At 45.5% G+C, this 23,316-nt stretch overlaps 1 protein-coding gene across 4 annotated transcripts in view; it reads right to left on the bottom strand.

Moving 5' to 3' along the window:
* The window catches only part of KIAA0513 (KIAA0513 ortholog), a 486,466-nt gene that overhangs the window by 14,315 nt on the left and 448,835 nt on the right, over window positions 1–23,316 (bottom strand). For 2 of the 4 annotated variants that reach the window (XM_085639334.1, XM_085639335.1), the window contains exons 11-12: window positions 18,846–18,875; window positions 9,913–9,993 (exon numbers count right to left, since the gene is read on the bottom strand). In XM_085639334.1, coding sequence (XP_085495460.1) covers window positions 9,913–9,993; window positions 18,846–18,875 — 111 coding nt within the window. The remainder of the gene's footprint in view (window positions 1–9,912; window positions 9,994–18,845; window positions 18,876–23,316) is intronic. The other 2 variants (XM_085639337.1, XM_085639336.1) reach the window with 1 other exon arrangement.

Below are 23,316 nucleotides of genomic sequence, written 5' to 3'. Positions count from 1 at the left end.
ATAATGGTAAACATCTATAGTTACAACCCTCTGAGCTATAATAATAAAGATGATGTTTTAAAGTATAGATTAGTCTTGGACGGGTGGCATCAATTTTGTATACTGACCGCCATTTTAGATTTTGGTTACATAGAAGCACGCGGTGAGCTTCAAACTGCAAACAAGTTAGGCCCAGATAGCTGCGCCATGACACTTGTCGTTCACCTAATAAGTATACACCCAGTTTTGCTTCTGTATTGAGCAAGGGGCACTGCCTCGCTAATGAATAGGCCCTTTCTTTGTCTGTAAGCAATGTGCTGTTCATAGCACCTCTCCTACGTGGGGAGGAGTAGGGATGCAGCTGGCTGACCTCGGCCAGAAGATACCGTGTGCCCGTATCGGGCTGGTGATGTACGCTCCTCTGCGTCCCTAGAATACGCAGCCCAAACCTGTAACTTTCCCTTGTAGGCGTGTTCTAGAGGTTCATGACGTGTTTCATGTATTATACTATGCTGTGCAAGACTATTGATTCAGTCCAGTAGCAAGCATCGCATGCAGCTTGTTGTATTTGGGCTCCTCTGCAGAGTATTGCTAATAAACGGCTTGTTTGTATTCTCTACTGGCTGACCGACTCTTCAATAATATAGGTAAGGCAGAGAGGTGGTTTAGTAACCCAGTTGACCCTATTTGGGTGACTTCCTACAGTTGGCGCCCGAACAGGGACTCCGCGTTATCACCCGTAACACCCGCAAACAGGTCGTGGGGTCGGGTGCAGGCTGGTCAAGTGGGCGGACCGGGGGCCCCCCACTGATGGAGCCCTGTCTCCGTGGCTTGCCCTGCCCGCTTGATCATGTGTGCCCTGTCTAGTAACCCGGGTGACCCTATTTGGGTCACTTCCTTCAGGTGTGATATTAAAACGCCTTGGAAGTAACCTGTGGGACACTTGCTCTAATTAAGGAAAAATACGTGGATAAATGGAGTGACACTGTAAACAAGAAAAACAATGCACAAAGGAAGCATGCGAAACAAGGGAGATATTGAAGTCCTGCTTTAAAATATTGCAGAATGCTTTGTAGAGCTTATTAGTCGCAGACCAACTTCATATTGAAGTCATGCTTTAAAATATTGCAGAATGCTTTGTAGAGCTTATTAGTCGCAGACCAACTTCTGGGTCATGTAAAGATAAACTGTTTCCATTATGCTAATGCCGAAAGCCCCCCCCTGGATAAAGGCAAAGCAAACTCTTAATACATACCACATTAACAGCAAGTTGACTGTATTCCAAAAATGCACCCAGCGCATCATGTTTGAGTATCTAAACGCAGTTTAAAGATGCAATACCAATTTTCACACGTTGGTTTAAAGATAGCGCACTTCTCAGGCATGTCTGAGCTCAATTACACATTGTGAGAAATCTACATGTAATTTATAACACGTAAAATTAATCAAAAATTATTTTCACATTTCTACATGATTTTGCTAATATGTTGTTTTTGTTAAATAAGCCACTGCAGTATTTAATGAGGAATATTATAAGGGTTTAACATTAGTAAAAGTGAAAACAACACATATGTCTCATGATGTCACCTGGCATCAGAGCCCCAGTGTTTTCTTCCTCAGAGACGGGTTTCATAGCAAAGTAATTCAACTCCCATCTCTGGGTCTAATATTGTGTGATGTAATTTCTAGTGATGTAATTATTAAGCCAATTGGCTTTAGAACGGGACAAAGCCTGCCTCTTTTTGGTCACAGAATGTTTGGTAAGTATGCACTATGGAGATGAGGGTGATTTAACATTGGCTGGCTGGCTCCCGGTAAGCATATGTAAATAAGAAAAAAGAACTAAAGGGAAAGGTCGAGGGTACCCTAGTCCATTACTTATAACTTAGGCTCCCTGTTTTCCGTTTTCACCAATTTTTACAGATAAAAACAGACAGAAAACCATTTATTTTCTTGTCTGTATTTATTTTTAAATATGGATAAAAACGGAAATTGGGTGCTTTTTGAGTGATTCTAAATACACTTTGCCATGACTGCCAGGCCAATAACTGTGTGACCGATAGGTAAAGAGGTTAAAAAAGAAAGACATTTTGGTAAAGAGGATTAAACAGTAGTAGATATGCACAAAGCTGATACTGAAATGCGCACATTCTCATATAAGTGCACTGATTTATCTTCTGCATATCACTAAAACCTGGCAGACATTCAAGCATGGCTGCATATTTATTGGTTAAATAAATATGGAAATATACCAGTTTTAGCTTTATTTTTCTCACAAAACCCATATTAAATATGGATAAATACAGATAAAGTTGACAAAAAATAAATATGGATACATACAGACAGAAATGTCAAAAAAAATATACACCATAAAACCGGGAGCCCTACGTTATAACCATCAATTAAAATGAACGCAAAAAAAATTATGATAGAAGTGGAAGGCGTGGAGCGAACCACCTGGGACACATGCTGGAGGATGTCCATTAACAGGGAGCACAGTCTTTATTTTATTGCTGGCGGGGCGGGAGAGGGGGTGCAACATGGAGGAAACGAAGGCTTTGGGGGGCAAAAGGTGGGAAAAAAGTGCTATGACACTACCAGCACTGGCCATGTCATAACGCATTCTTTTTCTGTTTATAATGGATCAAGGGCTGGTGGATAGGCAAAACTGAGGGAGGGTATGTGGGGGAGTGAAAAGCCAACATGAAGGTGGAAAGATGGATGACCTGGGGCAACAAAGATCACAGAGGGTAGGGTGGGACAAACGAGCCAAGATATGACATGCAAGTATGCATATGCAAATAAGCAGAAAACCTGAACAGCGTGTGCACAAAAGATAGCAAGTGAAACGCTTTTTAAATCTTTGGAGATAATTGGACACGGAACGTGACAAAACAACATAAAATTGTAACTTCTGCGCAATTTCCATTTGTACCATAGCTACAGGTGTACAAAATATGACAATAGTAAGAAATTCTACTGTCATCTTTAGGGAGGCCGCATCGGCCCCACCACAATCACATTAGCAACTTTATTCTCTGCAAAACGGTGTCCTATATAACCACGAGGCGGACTTAGTAGGCAATAAAAACCACGATCACCCCTAGAAATTAAAGCCCTTTCTTTATGAGACAGTAATGTACTGGCGTCCTTGCTCCAAGATCTCTTGGGCGACAATTATGTGTGTATCTTTTTGTTGCAATCACAGTGCCTGTTTGGTAACCTAAAAAAAGCCAGAAACCCAGGCGGCGAAGCTCCACACCCGCATTCTGAGTAGCGGTCACTGAGGCGGGGCCCAAGGCCAGCTCTGACTCAAGAGACAGTGTTGAAGTTAAACTGCTCTTTGGGGCCCCATCCAATGTTGCCCCGAAACTGCACCAGTCCACTTCTCAGCAGAGCAGGGGCGCGCATCCTGCATTGAGAAGGCTCCGGTACCTGTGAATGCTGAGTGTCTGGAAGAGTGGTTCTCACACAAGAACTAGGAGTGTAACACTTACTCCTTCTTCATGCTGCTAATGCTGCACTAGCTCCAGAAGCGACTGCTTCAAGCACACCCGGTGAAGCATGGACACTGGACCTCACCTGTACACCGGTCTTGCACTAATGCTTATTTCACTACCTTGTTATAGCAGCGGCATGTCGTGCAGTAAACAAAAAAAATGATTAACTGGAAACTGCAGCATGCCCATGAGTGCAGGTGACAGTGCAAACTATGTTATACAAGTATAAATACCGTGAGGGCGTGGCCCGAGTTGTGTAAAAATGTACATCATGCCTATAGCTCAGCAGCTGCAGATATCTAAATGTCAAGAGGGCGTGGCCCGAGTTGAGACAGAACGATGACTGAAAACAAGGGTAGGGTCTATGGGGCCTAATCAACACAAGCTGGGCCCCCGGGCCCCCGACAGGAGCTGCAAAGTGTAAGCAACCACATTGGTTCATATAATTCACTTTACAAAGGATGCCCTTATTTGTCAAAAGCCTAGCACTGGCTGTTATGCCACATTCTCTTTGGAACTCCCACTGCAAATGTAAAACCCGCAACAATGACAAATTATATAGCGACCCTATACATTTAGAGATAGCTGCCGATCTCACACTACCAACTTAATGTGCAGATGCGTATACAGTCTTCTGGTAACGCCGGGTGCTGCATGAGGATGGCAGTCATGTTGCACGAGCCAGTGTGGTAGACCGCCTCAGCACAGGGTCAGCTTGTAAAGGTTTACCGGCAGGATATAGGTGTGATTGCGGTCGGTCAGCAGGTATCAGGGGCTGTTGCAGCTGGGCTCACAGGTCTTGGAAAGCTCCGTTATTGGAAGTGAGGTGACGTGTAAAATTCCCCACCAGAGCACACGCCAAAATACCCGAGAATGGCAGACAAATACGAATATATCAGCTGATGCAGGCACAGCAGAATTACGCCCGCTCACCTCCTCACATGTGAAGGACCGGGCGCTGCCTCTGTTTCTTGTGCCATGACTGGAAAAGGGACAGAGTGCTAGCCAGCTAATAAAAATGCCAGCAATGAAGTGCGAGCATGTTTTAGAGGAAAATCTACTCAAACAAGGCGCGTGAAAGACCGCTTTTGTTTCTGTTGCTGGAGAGGATGTGGCCTTACGGCCAGAGCTGCAGACTTTCAAGCTGGGGAACCCGGTTCGAGCCTCAGCGTTGGCTTACCCTCCGGTAATTCTGGGCAAATCTCCTCAAATAATTAATGTGTTCTTGGTAACTTATCTAGTGTTATGTAAAGTGCTCTAATCCCTTTGGTCCGGTTCCTGCTATATAGAACTACAAAACAACAAGCACTGCAAAGGCAACAATTCTCATGTGACACAAGGATGTCCAATGGGAGAACAAGGAGGAGGGGCCATCACACGCTGTACAGTGTGATGGCCAAACAAAAGGATCTCTTAGTGAAATCGCCAGCGAGGGAGCTAAACCCTCAAAGGAGGGATATTTAAGCAAATGCACCAATAACAAGTAAGCATTTGTAAATGACCCGGATAACAGCCAATGGCAACTGGTGGATGTTCCATACCCCACAGAATAGATATAACAGGCCGATCGAGCTCGACCTAAAAACTGGATATGGTAAAAAGCACGTCGGAGCAAAGAGAGCGAGCACAGTGGATGAATGAGTATGTGTAGAGCACATGCATTAGTCAAATGCACACCAAAATTGAAAACGATAGCCATTTAATATTCAACATCAGCCTCTGTCGACATGTTCCCTCCCCTTTGACATCAGGTAGAGGCACTAGATGGTCTCCAGAGCTGCCCTAGTTGGTAATGTCTCAACCCTGACTCCTCTCTGTGAGTCGTCCCTAACGAGCCTTCCATTTCAAATCAAACAAACTGCAAGAAGCTGAATATTTACAAGAGCAAAAGATCCATTCACATTTTAAATTGAACATTTTAAAAAGTAGCTTATTGCAAGATATTTATCATTTTGCAAAAGTACAAAAAAAAGTGCATTGAGTTTTCCATAATTAAGTTGCAGTCAGACTAAAGAGAGTAGAGCTCAATGTTTGGCTTTCCCCATGTAAATGTATGGTAATCTGGTTTATATAAGGAAGTAAACTAAACGTTAAACGAATCAGAACGTTTCTAAAGTAAACATTTTGCTGCGTTGTAATCTACACAAATCAGTAGATGAAATGTAGTTAAATGGTAACATGATAAAGTACCTAATTTCTATCACAGGATGTCCCTGAAATATGACATAAAAAACTGAGGTGTGTATCTACCTACTTATGAGACTTAATTGAGAAGAAACTGCAAGTGAACATCTCTTACAAAACAAATAACTAAATGAAAACATGCCAACATCAAAAAGTGCTTAGGTTTCTGTTCAAATCTCATTTTGGAAAAATTGGAAAGACTGGATTTTGGTTCCCAATTCAGAGGGTTTACAAATGATAAAACCCTTTGTACATGCGGCGCAATGCTCCATATTTGGTGGCCATGAAAGAAATGACAAATATTGCAGAAAAAAGATTCTGCGCGATTAGTCAAAATAGATTAATGTCTCCATTCAATCCTTACCGGTTCCCCAAGATTTATTAATCACTGCACATCTCCTTACAGCTGTCAAAAGGTATCATTGCCCATTTAAAGAAAACCCTGCGATACCTTCTACAGCAGAAAAGTATTACAAATAAACTCATCAATATTTGGGCTCTTCCCTTCATCAGTTTCATACAGAAAGACGAGGGCTCCCCTGAGGATGCGGAATGGCCAGCACTAATCACAGCATCTACGTTAGCTTCTCTATTGACCAATGCCATTGGACACATTCTCTCTTCACACATGCCACTGTACAGAATCTCTATTCACTCATGCCACTGCACTACGGCACAGATTCTCTCCTCACTTATGCCACTGCACTACTGCAAATATTCTCTATTGTTAATGTTAATAAACTTGTAGAGCGCACGAATACCCGTGGGTGCCTTGGCGCTATATAGGGTATTGCAGTAGGGCAGTCGTCAGGAAAAAAAAAACAGGGCGGCTAGACATTAAAAAGCCAGGCTTTTAACAGTTTCCTAAAAGTCCGAAGAGTGGATGCCGCTTTGATATGTACAGGTAGAGTGTTCCAAAGTGCCGGGGTTCAGAGGAGAAACAGCTGCCCCTCCCCCATTTAACTCTCTTGAATTTGGGGTGAGCGATTATCAACGTATTTTTTGATCGTAGATCTTAATTAGGAATGTACCAGGAGAAAGAGTGTCTAAGGTAGGCGGGTCCTGAGTTGTGTAAGGCCTTATACGCAAGGCAAAGTGCCACTGCACTACTGCAGAGTCTCTCTTCACTCATGCCACTGCACTATTTCAAAGAATCTCTAGTCACTCATGTCACTGCACTAGTGCACAGATTATCTATTCACTCATGCCACTGCACTACTGCAAAGATTCTCTCTTCATTTATGCCACTGCACTACTGCAAAAATTCTCTATTTACTCATGCCACTGCACTACTGCAGATTCACTATTTACTCATGCCACTGCACTACTGCAGATTCTCTATTTACTCATGCCACTACACTACTGCAGATTCTCTATTTACTCATGCCACTACACTACTGCAGATTCACTATTTACTCATGCCACTACACTACTGCAGATTCACCATTTACTCATGCCACTGCACTACTGCAGATTCTCTATTTACTCATGCCACTGCACTACTACATTCTCTCTTTGCTTGTGCCACTGCACTACTTCAAAGAATCTCTAGTTACTCATGCCACTGCACTACTGCACAGATTCTGTCTACACTCATGCCACTGCACTACTGCACAGATTCTGTCTACACTCATGCCACTGCACTACTGCACAGATTATGTCTGCACTGATGCCACTGCACTACTGAACAGATTCTCTCTACACTCATGACACTGCGCTACTGCAGATCTTCTATTCACTCATGCCACTGCACAATTCTCTTTTCACTCATGTCACTGCAGAGATACTCGATTCACTCAGGCCGCCGCACTACTGCACAGATTCTTTATTCACTCACAGCACATCTCTTTTCACTCATGCAGCTGCACAGATACTCGATTCACTCATGCCAATGCACTGCTGCACAGATGTTTTATTCACTTACACCACAGCACGTTTCTGTTCGCTCATGCCACTGCACCGATTCTCCATTTACTCACGCCACTGCACAGCATCTCCATTCATAGCACAGCTCGACTATACACTGAAGACACTGCACATAATCTCTATTCATTCACAACACTGCACACTATACCAGGACTGTAACCGCGCTCTTACACCGTCCAAACATCCAATCCACACAGATTGAACCAGGCTTTTTTGTCCACTGCCCTCCACGTGCAGCTCTGTTGACGTGGCACCTCCTGCAGCTCTTCGAGGCCTGTTGCTGGGCAAGCTGTCCCACAAGAGCGCCTGCCATCCCACAAGAGCGCCTGCCATCCCACCGAGACTGAAGCCAAGCCCAGGAAAGCCAACAATGATTGTTTACTTCAGTACCTAGTGCGACTGGTTTCTTTCCAGTCCTGTCTACCTTTAAAGTTATTGAAATTCTACATTGGTTGAGGGGTGGAAGCAAAGGGTCTCTGGATATGATTGTCAGCCCTGAAGAGGCTGGTGGGAAGGGGATCTTGCATTGTCCATGAGCCTTTAGGTAAAAGTAGCTTTAAGCCTGCAGCCCTAGAGTGCACCAGCTGGATTTTTGCTCCCCCAACTTAGCAAGACATTAGGTGCTGGAGTGGTTGGCTCTAGCCATAGCCAGAAGCCCCTGGAACCAAGCACTGACGTAGGTAGAACGACCCTTGGAAACTGTTCCAGGCCTTTGAAGGCAGCAACTAGCGCGTGTTCGCTGCAGATGTGCATGGGATGACCTATCGGGGCACATGTGGCAGCACTTGGTCAAATTAGTTTTACCAAAGCATGTGACAACTTAAGTTAAGCAGACAGGGGTGGCACCTGGTATCACATGGCTGTGCCTTAGCCTATCAGCCTGGTCGAATGATGCAGCACTTAGAATATAATGGCTGTGCCGGGGCATGTAATTTTGTATCTGGCTATCCATAGTATTTTTCGCCTAGGTATATGAAGGCTGTATACGCTTACGACACCTTGCCTAAGCACCTGATACATGTGGCCGGGCACAAACCTTCTTATGCTATGTCTGCAAGCAAGAAGATGAAGGGTGACTTCTACACAAAACATGCCACTGTGGCATAAGCAGTCGCACAAGCCCCCTGGTCAAGTGGTAATAGTGATGGGGCAGCAGGCTTTGAGCCAGTGGAAGGTCAAAATGGAAAGCTGGTGGCGCGGGTCCTTCAGATGCATTGTTTAGTTCCAGTCTTCCTATTGGTCACTCTGCTTTTCATTTCTTTCCCTTAGGTTCCATGTGCAGCAGCCGTGCTATATGGTTTCTGTGTCTTCAATCCCAAATGAGGTTTCCATTGTGTTCCTCGTTTATTACCTTCTGTTGGTATCTAATAAAAAAACAGATCTAAATTGACCCAGCTCCTTGACCCAGATCTTAATAGTGTACCTCTCCAATTTGTTGATAGCTACCATTGCAGGCTCACGTGTGTGCGATGAAGAATGGCCACATCTATGGGCAGATTGTGTCAACATTTATCGAAACTGGATCTGCCGCCCTGTTTTTGTTTTTTTTACAAAACTGGGCAAAAGGTTATGCGACATCACCATTTCTCTTACACACGCATACTGGAGAAATTCGTTTGATCGCTTGATAAACCACCAGCGCGACAATGCCATTACTTGCAATTAAATGACCGTGAGCAAATATGTGGTACATATGAGTGCCTCTTCACTAATTAATATTATCAATGTGGTATTAAATAAGGAGTACGTCGTACATCCATGTGGCACCCTCTAAGTCAAGGCATCTTCTGGGCAGTGGGCTGCCTTCTGCCCTGGGGCCATCATGAGGAAAAGGGAGTCTTGTACAAGCCAGGACACATCTTATCTGAGCGTTCCATTATTGGCGATTTGGAAAGATTGTTCCATAGTTGAGGGGTCAAGTCAGAGAAGCTCCTTCCTCCCACCATGATTCTTTTGACATAGGAGGGCTGCAAGAAACATGTGCCTTAAGATCTGAATGGACAAGTGGCTTCAACAAGGAGCAGTTTAATGGGTGTGCATTCTGGGCAGCCACTGATAGGACCCTGTGCGCAAGACACATGCGTTTGAAGTTAACCTTTTACAACTGATAAGTAAATGGTGAAAATTTGTCCTCTAAGTGAAAGCCACTGTGTCAGTAAAGCTTGAAGTGTCGATCAGACTTTCACTTGTAGAGGACTCAAGTGGGTGATGTAAAAATAAAAAATGTTGGTCTTCTTGAAGGAAGCCTTCAGCGCTATTGCCTACCTACCGGCCCCTCAAAAGATCTGCGGTCAATAAGCCTAGATCTACACATTTAACTTACCCGAGCTGGCCGAATGTGATGTTCTCATTAAATCGCAGGCTGTCGTCTCGCTCCTCCTGAGTCATGTGACACCACTTCTCCCTGCAAACATATGAACAAGACAATGAATCACGGTTTATCCTCAGCACAGCCACCCCCTTTATTCGGCTTCACGCTCAGTTCTGAAGTGGATCTTATTATACCAAGATGGTCTGACCAGCCTCAAAACAATGGAAAGTTCTGAAGTACAGCCAAGCTTAGCATGTAAGGAGAAGGTGAAAGGGACAGGTGAGTTACAGAGGGAGAGGAGAATCGTCTCGGAGTAAAGGCAGACAAATGGTTAATCACATACAACTACCAAGCGAAAAAAAGGAGAAAATACTAACCACTGGTAGCAAAGGAAAGGTCAGCAAATCTACAATTCCAACTGTCTCATTGCCATTTTAAGGCAATGCAAGGAAAACTAGAAAAAGACATTAAGATCTTGTGCTGTGTATGTTTCCCTTTTAAGTATTAATGTATGGATTTCTTGGTTTAAAGAACTAACCATTGGGGCGGTTATCCTACAGCAATGCATATCCTCCAGTTTAAGCCTTCCAAGTTTCCAATTAGAAAACACATTTTCACTAATACTCATAGAAAGACTGCATTGAATAAGAAATAAAAAAATGAAAAAGAGTATCATGCCAAATTGTTGTCAACATCTTGGGACTTTTGTAAATTTTTTATACAGTTCTTCTCATTTTCATAAAAGAAACCGCCAGGATTTGGAATTTAGGGCAATGAACTATTATGGCAGTCAAATGTAACATACATATTTTAAAACAATGTTTCCTTTACTCTTACTGTGTAAAGTTGTGCCAAATTTTACATTAAAGGAAAAATCTGTAAGTTTTATATTTATACTCTGTCAATGGCCTTCTGCTTGAATAACTAAATTATCATTCGGAGGCTGGAGGCGGTTGTGAGTACCAGGTAAGTAAATTTGTCAGTGGAAAGTAAAATTAAATTAAAGATTTTACCTTGAGAAATGTTGATGGAGAAAATCGACAGAAAGTTAAAGATTAAGGAAAGCATTACTTTTGGGCTAGACTGACCATCTCCTTTACTATACTTGAATGATCCTCTCTTTTGAGATTCCTAGAGGTTCGTGGCTTTAGATACGAACCCCATTATCTCATTCAAAGTTATCAATAAAGTGACTTGAATGTCTAGTCACTGGAAATTTTAGCACCATGCCACTACCTGACAACAGGACCTGCTGTCTTTGATTAATCACTCTTCATCACATGTAAATGAAACCACTGAGACCATGCAGATAAGATGCAATGCTTTCTATTGACCTTTCAGAAAAACAAGGGGCCAAATGTACGATCATTTGGTTTTGCGACTCGCAATTTGGTACTCGCAAAACTGAATGTACTAATGTGTCTCAGACACATTAAGCGATTCCCAATGGGGTCACAAATGGTCTGCCTCATCAATATTCATGAGGCTGGATGCAATTTGCGACCCGTTGGTAATGGGCTACAATCAAAGGGATGGTGGCCTGCTGGGGACAGCAGACCACAATGTCTACGTCTATATTTGCTTTCTAAATAAAGCAACAGTTTTTTTTCCAAATGCAGCCTGTTTTCCTTAAAGGAGAATAGGGAGTGTTTAAAAGAAAAAAATGAAAGGTTTTCATTTAATTTTTTTAAGAACAGGCAGTGGCCAGTGGGACCACTGCCTTCTCTTAAAAGGAATATGCTACTTACCAGTATGCATCTGTTCTTGGCATGTAGAGCTGCAGAGTTGTACACTTAGCATAGATCGCCATCTGGTGTTGGGCCCGGATGTTTGCAGTTTGTTTTTCTTCTTGGACAGTCTTTGGAAGTCACGAGTTTGGTGACTCCTCCTTCGGTCCGTACTGCGCATGGGCTTCGGCTCCATCCTCAGATTGTTTTTCGCCAACAGGGAAATGATGGAGCTTGGTAATCACAGTGAGAAACCCATGTGTGTAGTATCTAAATAAGATGTACTGGAACGGATACAGGTAGCCGGGGAGGCGGGTGGGCGTGTACAACTCTGCAGCTCTACATGCCAAGAACAGATGCATACTGGTAAGTAGCATATTCCGTTCGAGGCATATGAGCTGCAGATTGTACACTTAGCATAGATTATATAGCAGTACCCAACCCTAGCGGCGACCACCGGTATCCGTTGCAGTGGTTTGAAATAGTGTCTTTAGTACAGCCTGGCCCACTCTAGCTTGCTGCTTGGAATGCACATCTACACAGTAATGTTTTGTGAAGGTGTGCGGTGTAGACCATGTGGCTGCTTTGCAGATGTCATCTAAGGGTATATTCCCTAGAAAGGCCATAGAAGCCCCTAACTTTCTTGTAGAATGGGCTTTAGGCGGAACAGATAATGTTCTTTTAGCCTTTTGGTAGCAAATCTGTATGCATTTTACAATCCACATAGCTATCCCTGATTTAGAAATGGGGTTGCCTTTATGTGGTGGAGAGAAGGAGACGAACAATTGTTTAGTCTTCCTGAAGGGTTGCGTTCTTTGTATGTAGTATAGCAAGGCCCTTTTTACATCGAGTGTGTGTAAGGCTCTTTCTGCAACAGATTGAGGTTGCGAGAAGAAGACAGGTAATTCCACCGATTGATTGAGATGGAAGGGGGAAATGACCTTGGGCAGGAACTTCGGATTTGTGCGAAGTATGACCTTGCTGTGATGTATTTGTATGAAGGGTTCCTGTATAGTGAACGCTTGTATTTCACCAACCCTTCTAAGGGAAGTGATAGCTACGAGAAAAGCTGTTTTCCAGGTGAGAAACTGTAGCTCGCATTTATGCATTGGTTCGAAGGGCGGACCCATTAGTCGTGTAAGAACTAAATTTAGATTCCATACAGGGGAAGGTGGTGCCCTGGGAGGAATTACTCGTTTAAGGCCTTCCATGAAGGCTTTAATAGCGGGCACTCTGAAGAGAGATAAATGCTGTCTGTTTTGTAGATAAGCAGCAATCGCTGCTAGGTGTAGGCGTATGGATGAATATGCCAGGTTACACCTGTGAAGATGGAGCAGATAGCATATGATGTGCTGTATGGATGCATCTAAAGGGTTGATTGTATTGTTACGGCAGTAAATAACAAATCTTTTCCACTTTGCGGCATAACATGCTCTAGTGGTTGGACGTCTGGCTTCCATGATGATGTTCATGCAATCAGGGGGAAGGTTAAGGTATCCGAATTCTAGGATTTCAGGAGCCAGATCGCCAGGTTGAGCTGAGCTGGGTCCGGGTGCCTGATTTCTCCATGGTTCTGGGTTAGGAGGCATGGGGATAGGTGCAGTTTTTGATGTGGTACCACTGATAGTTGTAGTAGCGTGGTGTACCACGGCTGCCTGGCCCACGTCGGAGCTACCAGAATGAGTGTGAGGGAGTGCTGTTGTAGCTTCCTGACCACTAATGGAATTAGTGGGAGAGGTGGAAAGGCGTATGCAAATCTGCCTGACCAGTTCATCCATATCGCATTGCCCTTGGACAATGGGTGTGGGTATCTGGCGGCGAAGCTTGGCCTTTTTTTGTTTTCGTGGGTGGCGAAGAGGTCTATCTGAGGATGCCCCCACTGTTGGAAGAATGGCTGAAGAACTTGCGGATGCAGTTCCCATTCGTGTAGTTGTTGCGTTTGTCTGCTGAGCAGATCTGCCATGGTGTTTTGTACGCCTGGAACGTGTTGTGCCAGGAGAAAGATGTTTTGGGGAATTGCCCATGTCCATATGCTCTGGGCTAAGCGGGAGAGCTGGGGAGAGTGTGTCCCCCCCTGTTTTTGGATATAATACATTGCAGTCATGTTGTCTGTGCGAATGAGGACTGCTTTGCCCGAAATCTGTTTTTGGAAAGATTTTAGGGCTAGAAAGATCGCCAAGAGCTCCAGATGGTTGATGTGGAGCAATTTTTGCTGTGGCGTCCATAGACCTTGCATTGTGAGGTGTAGGAGGTGCGCTCCCCAGCCGGAGAGCGATGCGTCCGCTGTTAGAATCACCTGAGGAACCGGGTCCAGGAACGGCCGCCCTTTGGAAAGGTTTGTGGTGTTCCACCACTGCAGAGAGTGATGTGTGCGGCCGTCCACCAACACCAGATCCGTCAGCTGACCCTGGGCCTGGTTCCACTGTTGTGCTAGGCACTCTTGAAGTGGACGCATGTGTAGTCTTGCATGGGGCACTATAAAGATGCAAGACGCCATCATTCCTATGAGCTTCATGAACACTCTTGCTGGAAGAGAGTGTTGGGGAAGGAATGTTTTGCGTAAGGCTTGAATGCTTGTGATTCTGGCTGTGTTTGGATAGGCAATACCTTTGGAGGTGTCTATAGTGGCCCCGAGATATTGCTTTGTGTGAGATGGTATGAGGTGGGACTTTTGGTAGTTCACCGTGAAGCCTAGCTGGTGGAGCATTTGGATGGTGCTGTTTGTATGCTGCACGCATTGGTGGTAAGACGCGGCTTTTATCAGCCAGTCGTCTAAGTAAGGGAAGACGTGAATGTGTTGACGTCTGAGGTGTGCTGCTACTACCGCTAGGCATTTGGTAAACACCCGTGGTGCGGTGGTGACCCCGAAGGGGAGAACCGTGAATTGGTAATGTTGCCCGTCCACCACGAACCTGAGGTATTTCCTGTGAGAGGGGTGTATTGGAATGTGAAAGTATGCGTCTTTCAGATCCAAGGTTGTGAGAAAATCTCCCTGACAGAGGAGCGGGAGGACTTGTTGTAGGGTGACCATATGGAAATGGTCTGAATGTATGTAGGCATTTAGAGGCCGGAGGTCCAGAATGGGCCTGAGGGTCCCGTCTTTCTTTGGTATTAGGAAATATAGGGAGTAAACCCCTAGATTTTGCTGATTGATGGGGACCTGCTCTATAGCGTGTTTTTGGAGGAGGGAGAGTACCTCCTGTTTGAGCAGTGTGGAATGTTCTTGAGACATTGGGCGGTGCCTTGGTGGGATATTGGGTGGGGTAGATGTTAGCTCGAGACAGTACCCTGACCGAATGATTTGGGTCACCCATTTGTCCGATGTTATGGACTCCCATGCGTGGATAAAGTTTTGTAGTCTGCCCCCGACCGGAGTGGAATGGTCTGGGGGGCGCGGAGGGAAGTCATTGTGTGGGCGGGGTGGCAGAACGGGTGTTGTTAGTTTTGCCCCTGCCCTTATTGTTGTTGCCTCTGTAACCACCCCTTTGGTTGCCCTTTGAAAAGGTATTTTGAGGAGGGGATTTGTAGGAGGTAGAGGTGCTATCGGTGGAGAAGCCTCTGCCTGTGCCACGAAAGGAGGAGCGTCGAAAGGAACGTTTAGACGCTTGTGTTTGGAGTGCCCCCATAGACTTTGCTGTGTCTGTGTCCTTTTTCATCTTTTCCAACGCTTCGTCTACCTTGGGCCCAAAGAGAGTTTGTTGGTCAAAGGGGTGATTGAGTATGGACGCCTGGACTTCAGGCTTAAACCCTGAGATCCTGAGCCAGGCATGGCGACGAAGCAGGACACTGGTATTTATGGCTCTAGAAGCAGTGTCGGCTGCATCGAGGGCACACTTAATGGAGGTGTTTGTAATGAGTTTACCCTCCTGTATTAGCTCATGAGCCCTACGCTTGTGTTTCTCGGGGAGGTGCTGCATAAGAGCCTCAAGTTCGTCGTAGTGTGCTCTGTCATAGCGCGCAAGTAGCGCTTGTGTGTTTGCAATGCGCCACATGTTTGCAGCTTGAGAGGCGGTGCGCTTGCCAGACGCGTCTAGGAGTTTGGATTCCTTGTCTGGCGGTGGGGCTTCTCCTGAGGACTGGGAGTTAGCCCGCTTTCTAGCTGTAGAGACAACTAGGGAATCTAAGGGAGCAGGGCCCTTAATGTATGCAGGGTCTGTGGGTGCCGCCTTATACTTTTTCTCTATTCTAGGGTTTAGTACCCTGGCCCTGACAGGGTCTTTGAACACCTCTGCGGCATGCTTGGTGACACCCTTAAGCATGGGTAAGATAGAGGTGGATTTGTCCTGTATGTCGAATGTATCCAGTAAGAAGTCGTCTTCCACTGGTTCAGTGTGCATGTCCACCCCATGGTAGTGTGCTGCTCTCTGCACTAAATGATGGAACCCTAAGGAGTCCTCTGGAGGAGACGGCCTGGATGGGTATAGGTCGTCCTGAGGAATATCGGGTACATCAGGGTTATTGTAATCCTCCCACGGGTCTGGGGTCCCTGGTGGAGTGGGATCCATTGGGGCGTCCGCCGGATAATTGTCCGGGTCCCCGTCGTCCGGATCTGGGGACGGGGCCGGAGAGTAGTGAGGTAAAGGTGGCGGAGACCTGGGAGGGGGAGGGGGTGGAGGAGGTGGAGGAGGTAGGGGAGGTGGTAGTGGGGAGGGCACTCTGAGGGGAGAAGTAGCAGAGTCCTTCCGTTTGGGTGGTGGAGGAGGAGCCGGAGTATCAAGGCATCTTTTCTTGATAATTAAAGTCAATAGTCCAGTCTTTGGATCTTTGGACAGAGTCTTTTGTAAAGGGTCTGGTGTAAACAGAGCCAATGGCGTCGAATCGTCCGTCGGCACCGGTGATTTCGGAACCGAGGACTTCGATGGTTTGTGTGCGCCATGCTTTTTTGGGGCCTCCGGTTTTTTCGGCGTCGAAGGAGTTTTCGGCGCCGGAGCGTCGGTGCCGACAGATTTGTGTTTGTGTTTGGTCGGCACCGAGAGTCCAGGCTTCGGCACCGGTGGCTTCGGAGTCGAGCTGGATATTGCTTTCTTCGGTGCCGGATGCTGTTTTTCGGCACCGGGCGTCGGCTGGCTCGATCCCGAGCTGCCGTGAGACTTTGGAGGCTTCGACACCGGGCCCGAAGGTGGGGTGATCGAAGCTTTGGTCTTGGTTTTGCCCAGGCCGGCAGGCGAGGGAGTAACCTGAGTCTCTTTGGTTTTGGGCGCGGGGGTGGGAGGGGGCACAGTACTCACGGCCCGCTGCGCCGGTGTGATGTCCTCCACGTCGGAGTCGTCGGCCTCGGAAGCGCTGACGACGTCTTCTTCCTGCTCGGTGTGTGTTTGCCCCGAAGCTTCGGCGCCGTCTCCGAAGATGTCCGGTGGAGCTGCAGACGATGAGTGCGCCATGGTGCGTCGAGCTTTTCGATCCCGGATGGTTTTCTTCGATCGAAAAGACTTACAGGCGGGGCAGTCTCTGGCCTCGTGTTCTGGAGAGAGGCAAAGATTACACACCTGATGGAGGTCGGTGTGGGGAAATTTAGACCCACATTTTGGGCACTTCTTGAACGGAGTCCTTTCCATCGGCCGGGACCGGAGTCGAGGAGGGCCCGAAGGCCGGTGCCGATGTACGGGATGGAGAAAAGTGCCGCTTCGAGAGATGAAGATGATGATGAAGAAACTCGAAGAAACGAGGATTTTCCGTCGAGGCTGGAACCGTAGAAGTTCGAAGCCGGAGCACGAAGTATCACATCCGAGCCCGATGGCGGAAAAAAACAATCTGAGGATGGAGCCGAAGCCCATGCGCAGTACGGACCGAAGGAGGAGTCACCAAACTCGTGACTTCCAAAGACTGTCCAAGAAGAAAAACAAACTGCAAACATCCGGGCCCAACACCAGATGGCGATCTATGCTAAGTGTACAATCTGCAGCTCATATGCCTCGAACAAATATTTTCGCTGCCAAACACAATTTGCGACTGGCTTACTACCAATTGGAAATTGGTGGTAACTGCGATTGTTTTGCGAGTGTATTTGCGAGTGTATTTGCGGTTGCAAAACAATTGCACATCCCCCTGTGAATTGCTATTAGGAATGGACGCCCTTGGCAGGCCCCTTCCTAATAGTGACTCGCAAACCCTAATTTGCGACTCTGTAATAGGTTACTGAATCGCAAAATAGGGTTTGTACATGCTACAACACTTTTTAGCGGCAGCAAACAGCACGATTTTTCGTTTGCGACCACTAAAAACGGTCATATCTCTGGCCCAAGATCCCTACAGTATCGCAGATCCCAACATCAGCTTAGCAATTGGGAAATACCATCACAGTGTCAAGTGATCTATTCCCAGCAAAACAAGGTCACTGTCGGCTGTCGGCAAGGTTAGAACTTTCTGACCAAAAACACCTTTGGTTCAACATGCTTGAACTACAGCCCCCACAGAAGGAAACAAAAAAACGAGAGAATGAAAATTAGTCTCTTTTGTCTCCAACTCAAAATGGAAGCTGAAAGCAACTCACAATTGAGGTCTTTGGGAAGGTGGGTGCTTGCTTCAAAAGTATTGCAATTTCAGAGAAATGATCTGGGTTTGATGAGATGTTTTTGTGGACGGTCCCTGTTGGCCCACAGGCGACTATTAGAGTAGTTGTTAGATTCAGGTGAAAAGTCAACTATTTTAATAGCATGCCTCAAAATGTAAACCGGTCACCTAGGTCTGAGGTAAAATTTGGAATGGCTATGATCTGGATAATTACTAAAGTACTTTATATGACAAAAATTCAGCTGAATCTTTAAATATACTCTCACTCGCGCCACATGAACACTGGATTTTATTACAACTATCAGAAGAGGTACCATTATATGTATGACAAGGAGAGTTTTCTTCTATAGGCAAGGGCTTCTGTCGGAGTAAAAATCTTCATGCAATACAAAAAATAGTTAAATAAAAGCCCAATATATTTTTTTTAAATCCAGAATAACCTTTCAACAATAAGCACTGTGATTTAAGGATGATGACAAAATGCCAGCGTTATAAATAAGTCCACGTCCAGCCCATGTCCAACAAGGCTCTTGTGTTTGGCTTTCAGGTCTTCTGTATTACCAAGTGCAACCTGTATTCTGGACACTGAAAGAGCTTCCTGCAGCAGGCAGTGAAACTGACTCCAATGGACAACCTGACAAATGCTTAGGCCCGAAAAACATCAAGGCTACAGGTAAGAGCACTAGCAAAGCACAGAGACAGACAGACCTCTTTTCCTCTTCCTCGCCCGCGTTCCCTCTGGAGTAGCAGCAGAAATAAAGTTAACAAAGGTAATACGTTAGCGGTCATGCAAGATATATAGATGGAAAGAAGAACAGATGAGTATGAAAATCATAAAAGGCAGCGAGAGAATTAAAATAAAGACCATCATATTGTCTGTCCACCCTTACCCCCCCCCACATCACTTTTCAGTATTTAATAAAGTAGCGTTTCACAGGTTCAAAACCCACATCATGTTCACATTTTCGATCTGAATGGTGTAATCCCAAAAAAACACCTATAACATACATTTATTTGTTTAGTATGAGGCCTTTTATTAGTTATCCTATTCCGCATTACATGGTCATGGTAGTAAAAAGGAATCACCTTATAATGGGTTGGCCAACCTGGGTTTGAGACTCCTAGGACTCTGAGAAACACAGTGCAAAGGTAAAAACTAACAGACAACCCCATGTCTGTCAAACTTACTATTCACCAAACAAGATGTACGAATCGCTCTAAGCTCAATTCTTTGATTGATTCTACAGCTTTAAGCCACTTCAAGCAGAGGTCTAGAGAGTTTTAGAAATCCAAACAAAACTTTGGAAAATACAAAAATCCAACCCAAAGCATAAAGCTTACTACTTTGCATATCATAGTAAGACATGGCTGCTGATGGCCATGTGACGTATTAAATGGGGACGTATAAATCACAGCACCATTGCTTCCTTAACAATCCTCCCAAAAAACCTGTCTTGGTTCCAAATTAAAGTCATCTACCACGCACACCTATGGACGCACCCTTCGTCTCTTATGAGACCCTATTTATTTTGAGCCCACTAGCCACAATTTGCAGAATTTACCTTTGAACGCAAGTGTCTACTTCAAGAAAAAAGCACACATATCCGATCAAGTAACTTCAGAGCTCTTAGGCCTGAAGCAGACCCAATTTGCTACATTTAGCTACAGCACTGTCTTGTGGGCTCTACCATGTACTATGTCAAACTCGCTCCAGTGTCCCATGTACGTCCCAGTGTCCATCCCCCTGACCGCTGCTTTCAGGCCTCACCCATCAGTTCATTAAAGAGGAACAGCACCGAAAAAAAAGAACATCTCCTACTCCTTAGTCTTCCCGCTTCCTTCCTTGCCACTTGCTCCCAGCACCTGTCTGACCTCCCAGAAAAGGATGGCTACAATATCATATGGCCCAGAGTGTCAAAAAAGCCCTTGCAAGTGCCAGGCGAATACACCAAATGACAGCCATCCCTGATAGACTGGAGCAGCTCCTCCAACACTCGGAAGGTAAGAGCACCTTAGTGATGTCAGAGATTGTAGTTTTCGAGCAGGGGGTGGGATGCGGAGGCACAATTGTGTATTTATGCAAGCAAATCCTTAGCACTGGAAGAAACTAGATCTAGGCAAATTTTTTCAGTCCTGGAGATGCCGGATACAGTAAAATACTTTTTTGCTAGACTGCGGAGCTCGTATTTACAGATGTATGAAGTAAACTCGGCATCAGAGCAGAAACACATAACAATATGGTCGCCTCTGGAGGCATCTCCCGCCAAGGAAGCCATTTTGGAGGCGTACCGCGGGTGAACCCACAGGTCAGGAAGGAGGATGGCAGAGAAGAGAAAAAGTGACCTATTCTTTCCCGGTCCTTCCTGCCACCAACCTGAATCATTGCATCAGAGGTTTCCTCAAAGAGATGAATATGTCCAGAACAGTCCTAATACTTTCTAACAAGATAAACCATCAAGGATGTTGTAATGTAAGGAATGCCTGTGTATAGAACATGCTTATTGTCATTGTTTTGGATAACATGCTAGGGTTCAAGGCATTTAAAGGGTGTGGGGTTCAGGCCACTGTGCAATTATTTTTTGCTCTTTTCGACAGTCCTAAGACTGCTTCCTAATATTGTAAACTTTTCTAAATGTCCTTTCATTTGTCTAAACGTTAAAGGACATCATTCATTTAAAAAGAATGTCGATATGAAACTTAGACAAAAACAAGTTGAAATATATCCCAGTCATGGAAGGGACTCTAGTGTTTGCTAACGCTCGAGTAGGTCTCAAAAATCAACACAATAAAGCAAACGAAAAATGTGATTCATTATTTATACAACTGAATAAACTTTAGGGAAAATATTGCAATGTGCTATTAAGGGCTAACCTACCTGCTTGCCTTCTTGTAACTAGGAAATAAGCTGAATATGTGTCTGATAAAAAAGCTGGTGTGGATAATGTAAGAGAAGCTCAGCTAAAAGGATTATGTGCATTGCTAAAATGTTGTGTCCCCCTGCGACTCGCACTTGGGTACTTGTTTGAGAGAGAATACTCTGTCCCTTGCAGGTGCATCTGCCCCCATAGCTCCCCAGTGTCTGCCAGGTAGTTTATCCCCTCTGCCTGGGCAAGTTAGACTGGGCCTGTGATGATGCCCCCTCCAACACCCGCCCCCCTCATCATCTCTCCTCTCTGGCATCACAAGGACAAGGAGGAGCCCGCAGGACACCTTATGAGCGAGGAGAGGGAAAGCCTGTCCTCCAGTGCTTCTCTTGTGCCATCTTTGGATGATGGAACCTTGTCACCCTCTAGGGTAGCTCCCCTGATGTGCAGGAAATCAACCAGGTGTGTGGTATGGGCTGGCCCCTGACACTCAGTGCAAGAAGACTTCCCTGTCTGTAGTCATGCCTTAAAGCTCCATGTAAAAACATATCCGGGATTAAAAGCAGGATATTCAAATATAATACATGGATTACTCGGGTCGTGTGTTTCTTTCGACAGTTTTCCATCCACGGGTTGCTTGCTATCCAAAAAAGTCCTCCCTCTGTATTCTAAACCTTCTTTAAAATTTGGACCTTAGCTTAAAACTTTCAATTACTCCCTCCTCCTTCTTCCTTGTGACCCCTCCTTACTTCTATCCTCTGCATGCCGCATGCCTCCGAGTACAGCCTGCTCTAATCCGCATGCCCGTCGCCATTAATCTCTTTTACTGTATTTCTGCAAATTGCCCACGCCTCAATTCAGAGATCACACCCTCTCCTTGCTTGAAACCACACGATACAGTGACTTCATCGCCTCTAGCCTATCTATACATCGCAGCGGTCTTTGGCTTGAACTCCCACAGACCCTACTAATGATCACACTTAATGCCAATTATATTACATAGGAATACAAAATATGTATTGCCAGTTTAAAAGACTGTCTCTAGTTTTCTTATTACGGCCTAGCAGTGGGATTGCTAGTCAATTGTATTAAGTGAGCTACTCTATTGTAATAACTTACTACAGATGAGTCGAAACATCACAATGCCTGCTACTCAACCAGCAGACAATCTGAAAGGGGAATCCCTGAACAGGACTACAACGAGATGTTTAACCAATGAAAAGGATAACTAGCTGCTCTGCTCTTTCTTCGGAGCTGTAAATAAATAAAAATAAATAAATAACTAGCTGCTCTGCTCTTTCTTCTGAGCTGTTGGTCTCAAAATGCTCTGATGTTAGGTTGTAAAGTGACATATATGGTGGAATGTATTTTTACTGCACTGCCAGAGTTCATTACAAGACAGCCAGAATGTATCCGCACATTACCACACATTTTAAACCACAGCAACTTTTCAAAGTGCCAAATTAAACTGTTTAAAATATTATTTGCATCAAATTTTGTGGCACATATTAGAGCCTTTGTTTTTACATTTATGCTACTATCTGTAACAGTCCTAACTCTTTTGTAAGAAGCAAGAGGACAAGGGTTTAGAGGTTTCAGCAAAGGGGTTTGAGGCAGCCGTCTATTATAGGGGATAATATAGCTTCCATTTAGTAGCAAGCGCTATATAAATGCAAACCTTTTTCCCTCCACTAACCTTCTTAATCCAAATAACTGACTAACATATCCACCACTGAAATTACTGTCATATTTCACTATAATAATTCACCACTAATCCTCTATGGGTTCCGGAGAAGCATGCTACTCGCCGAAAAAGCACTTTGACTCCTCGTCAGGGGTAGTACGCGCTATATAAATTCAATTACAATACAATACATGGTAAGGATCTTGCAGGTCACTGAGGAGTTCTACCACTTTTAAAGGAGCTCGCCCTGTGCACCCTGCTCTCTGGAGCTCGGCCCGTGGACACGGCTCGCTGGAGCTCGGCCCCTGGACACGGCTTGCTGGAGCTCGGCCCCTGGACACGACTCTCGCAGGAGCTCGGCCTCTGGACACGGCTCTCGCAGGAGCTCGGCCTCTGGACACGGCTCTCGCAGGAGCTCGGCCTCTGGACACGGCTCTCGCAGGAGCTCGGCCTCTGGACACGGCTCTCGCAGGAGCTCGGCCTCTGGACACGGCTCTCGCAGGAGCTCGGCCTCTTGACACGGCTCTCGCAGGAGCTCGGCCTCTGGACACGGCTCTCGCAGGAGCTCGGCCTCTGGACACGGCTCTCGCAGGAGCTCGGCCTCTGGACACGGCTCTCGCAGGAGCTCGGC

The sequence above is a fragment of the Triturus cristatus genome, chromosome 12 (genome assembly GCF_964204655.1).
Source record: "Triturus cristatus chromosome 12, aTriCri1.1, whole genome shotgun sequence".
Classification (NCBI taxonomy): Eukaryota; Metazoa; Chordata; class Amphibia; order Caudata; family Salamandridae; genus Triturus; species Triturus cristatus.
Note: the sequence above shows the minus strand (reverse complement) of the source record. Positions and strands in the feature narration are given on the sequence as shown.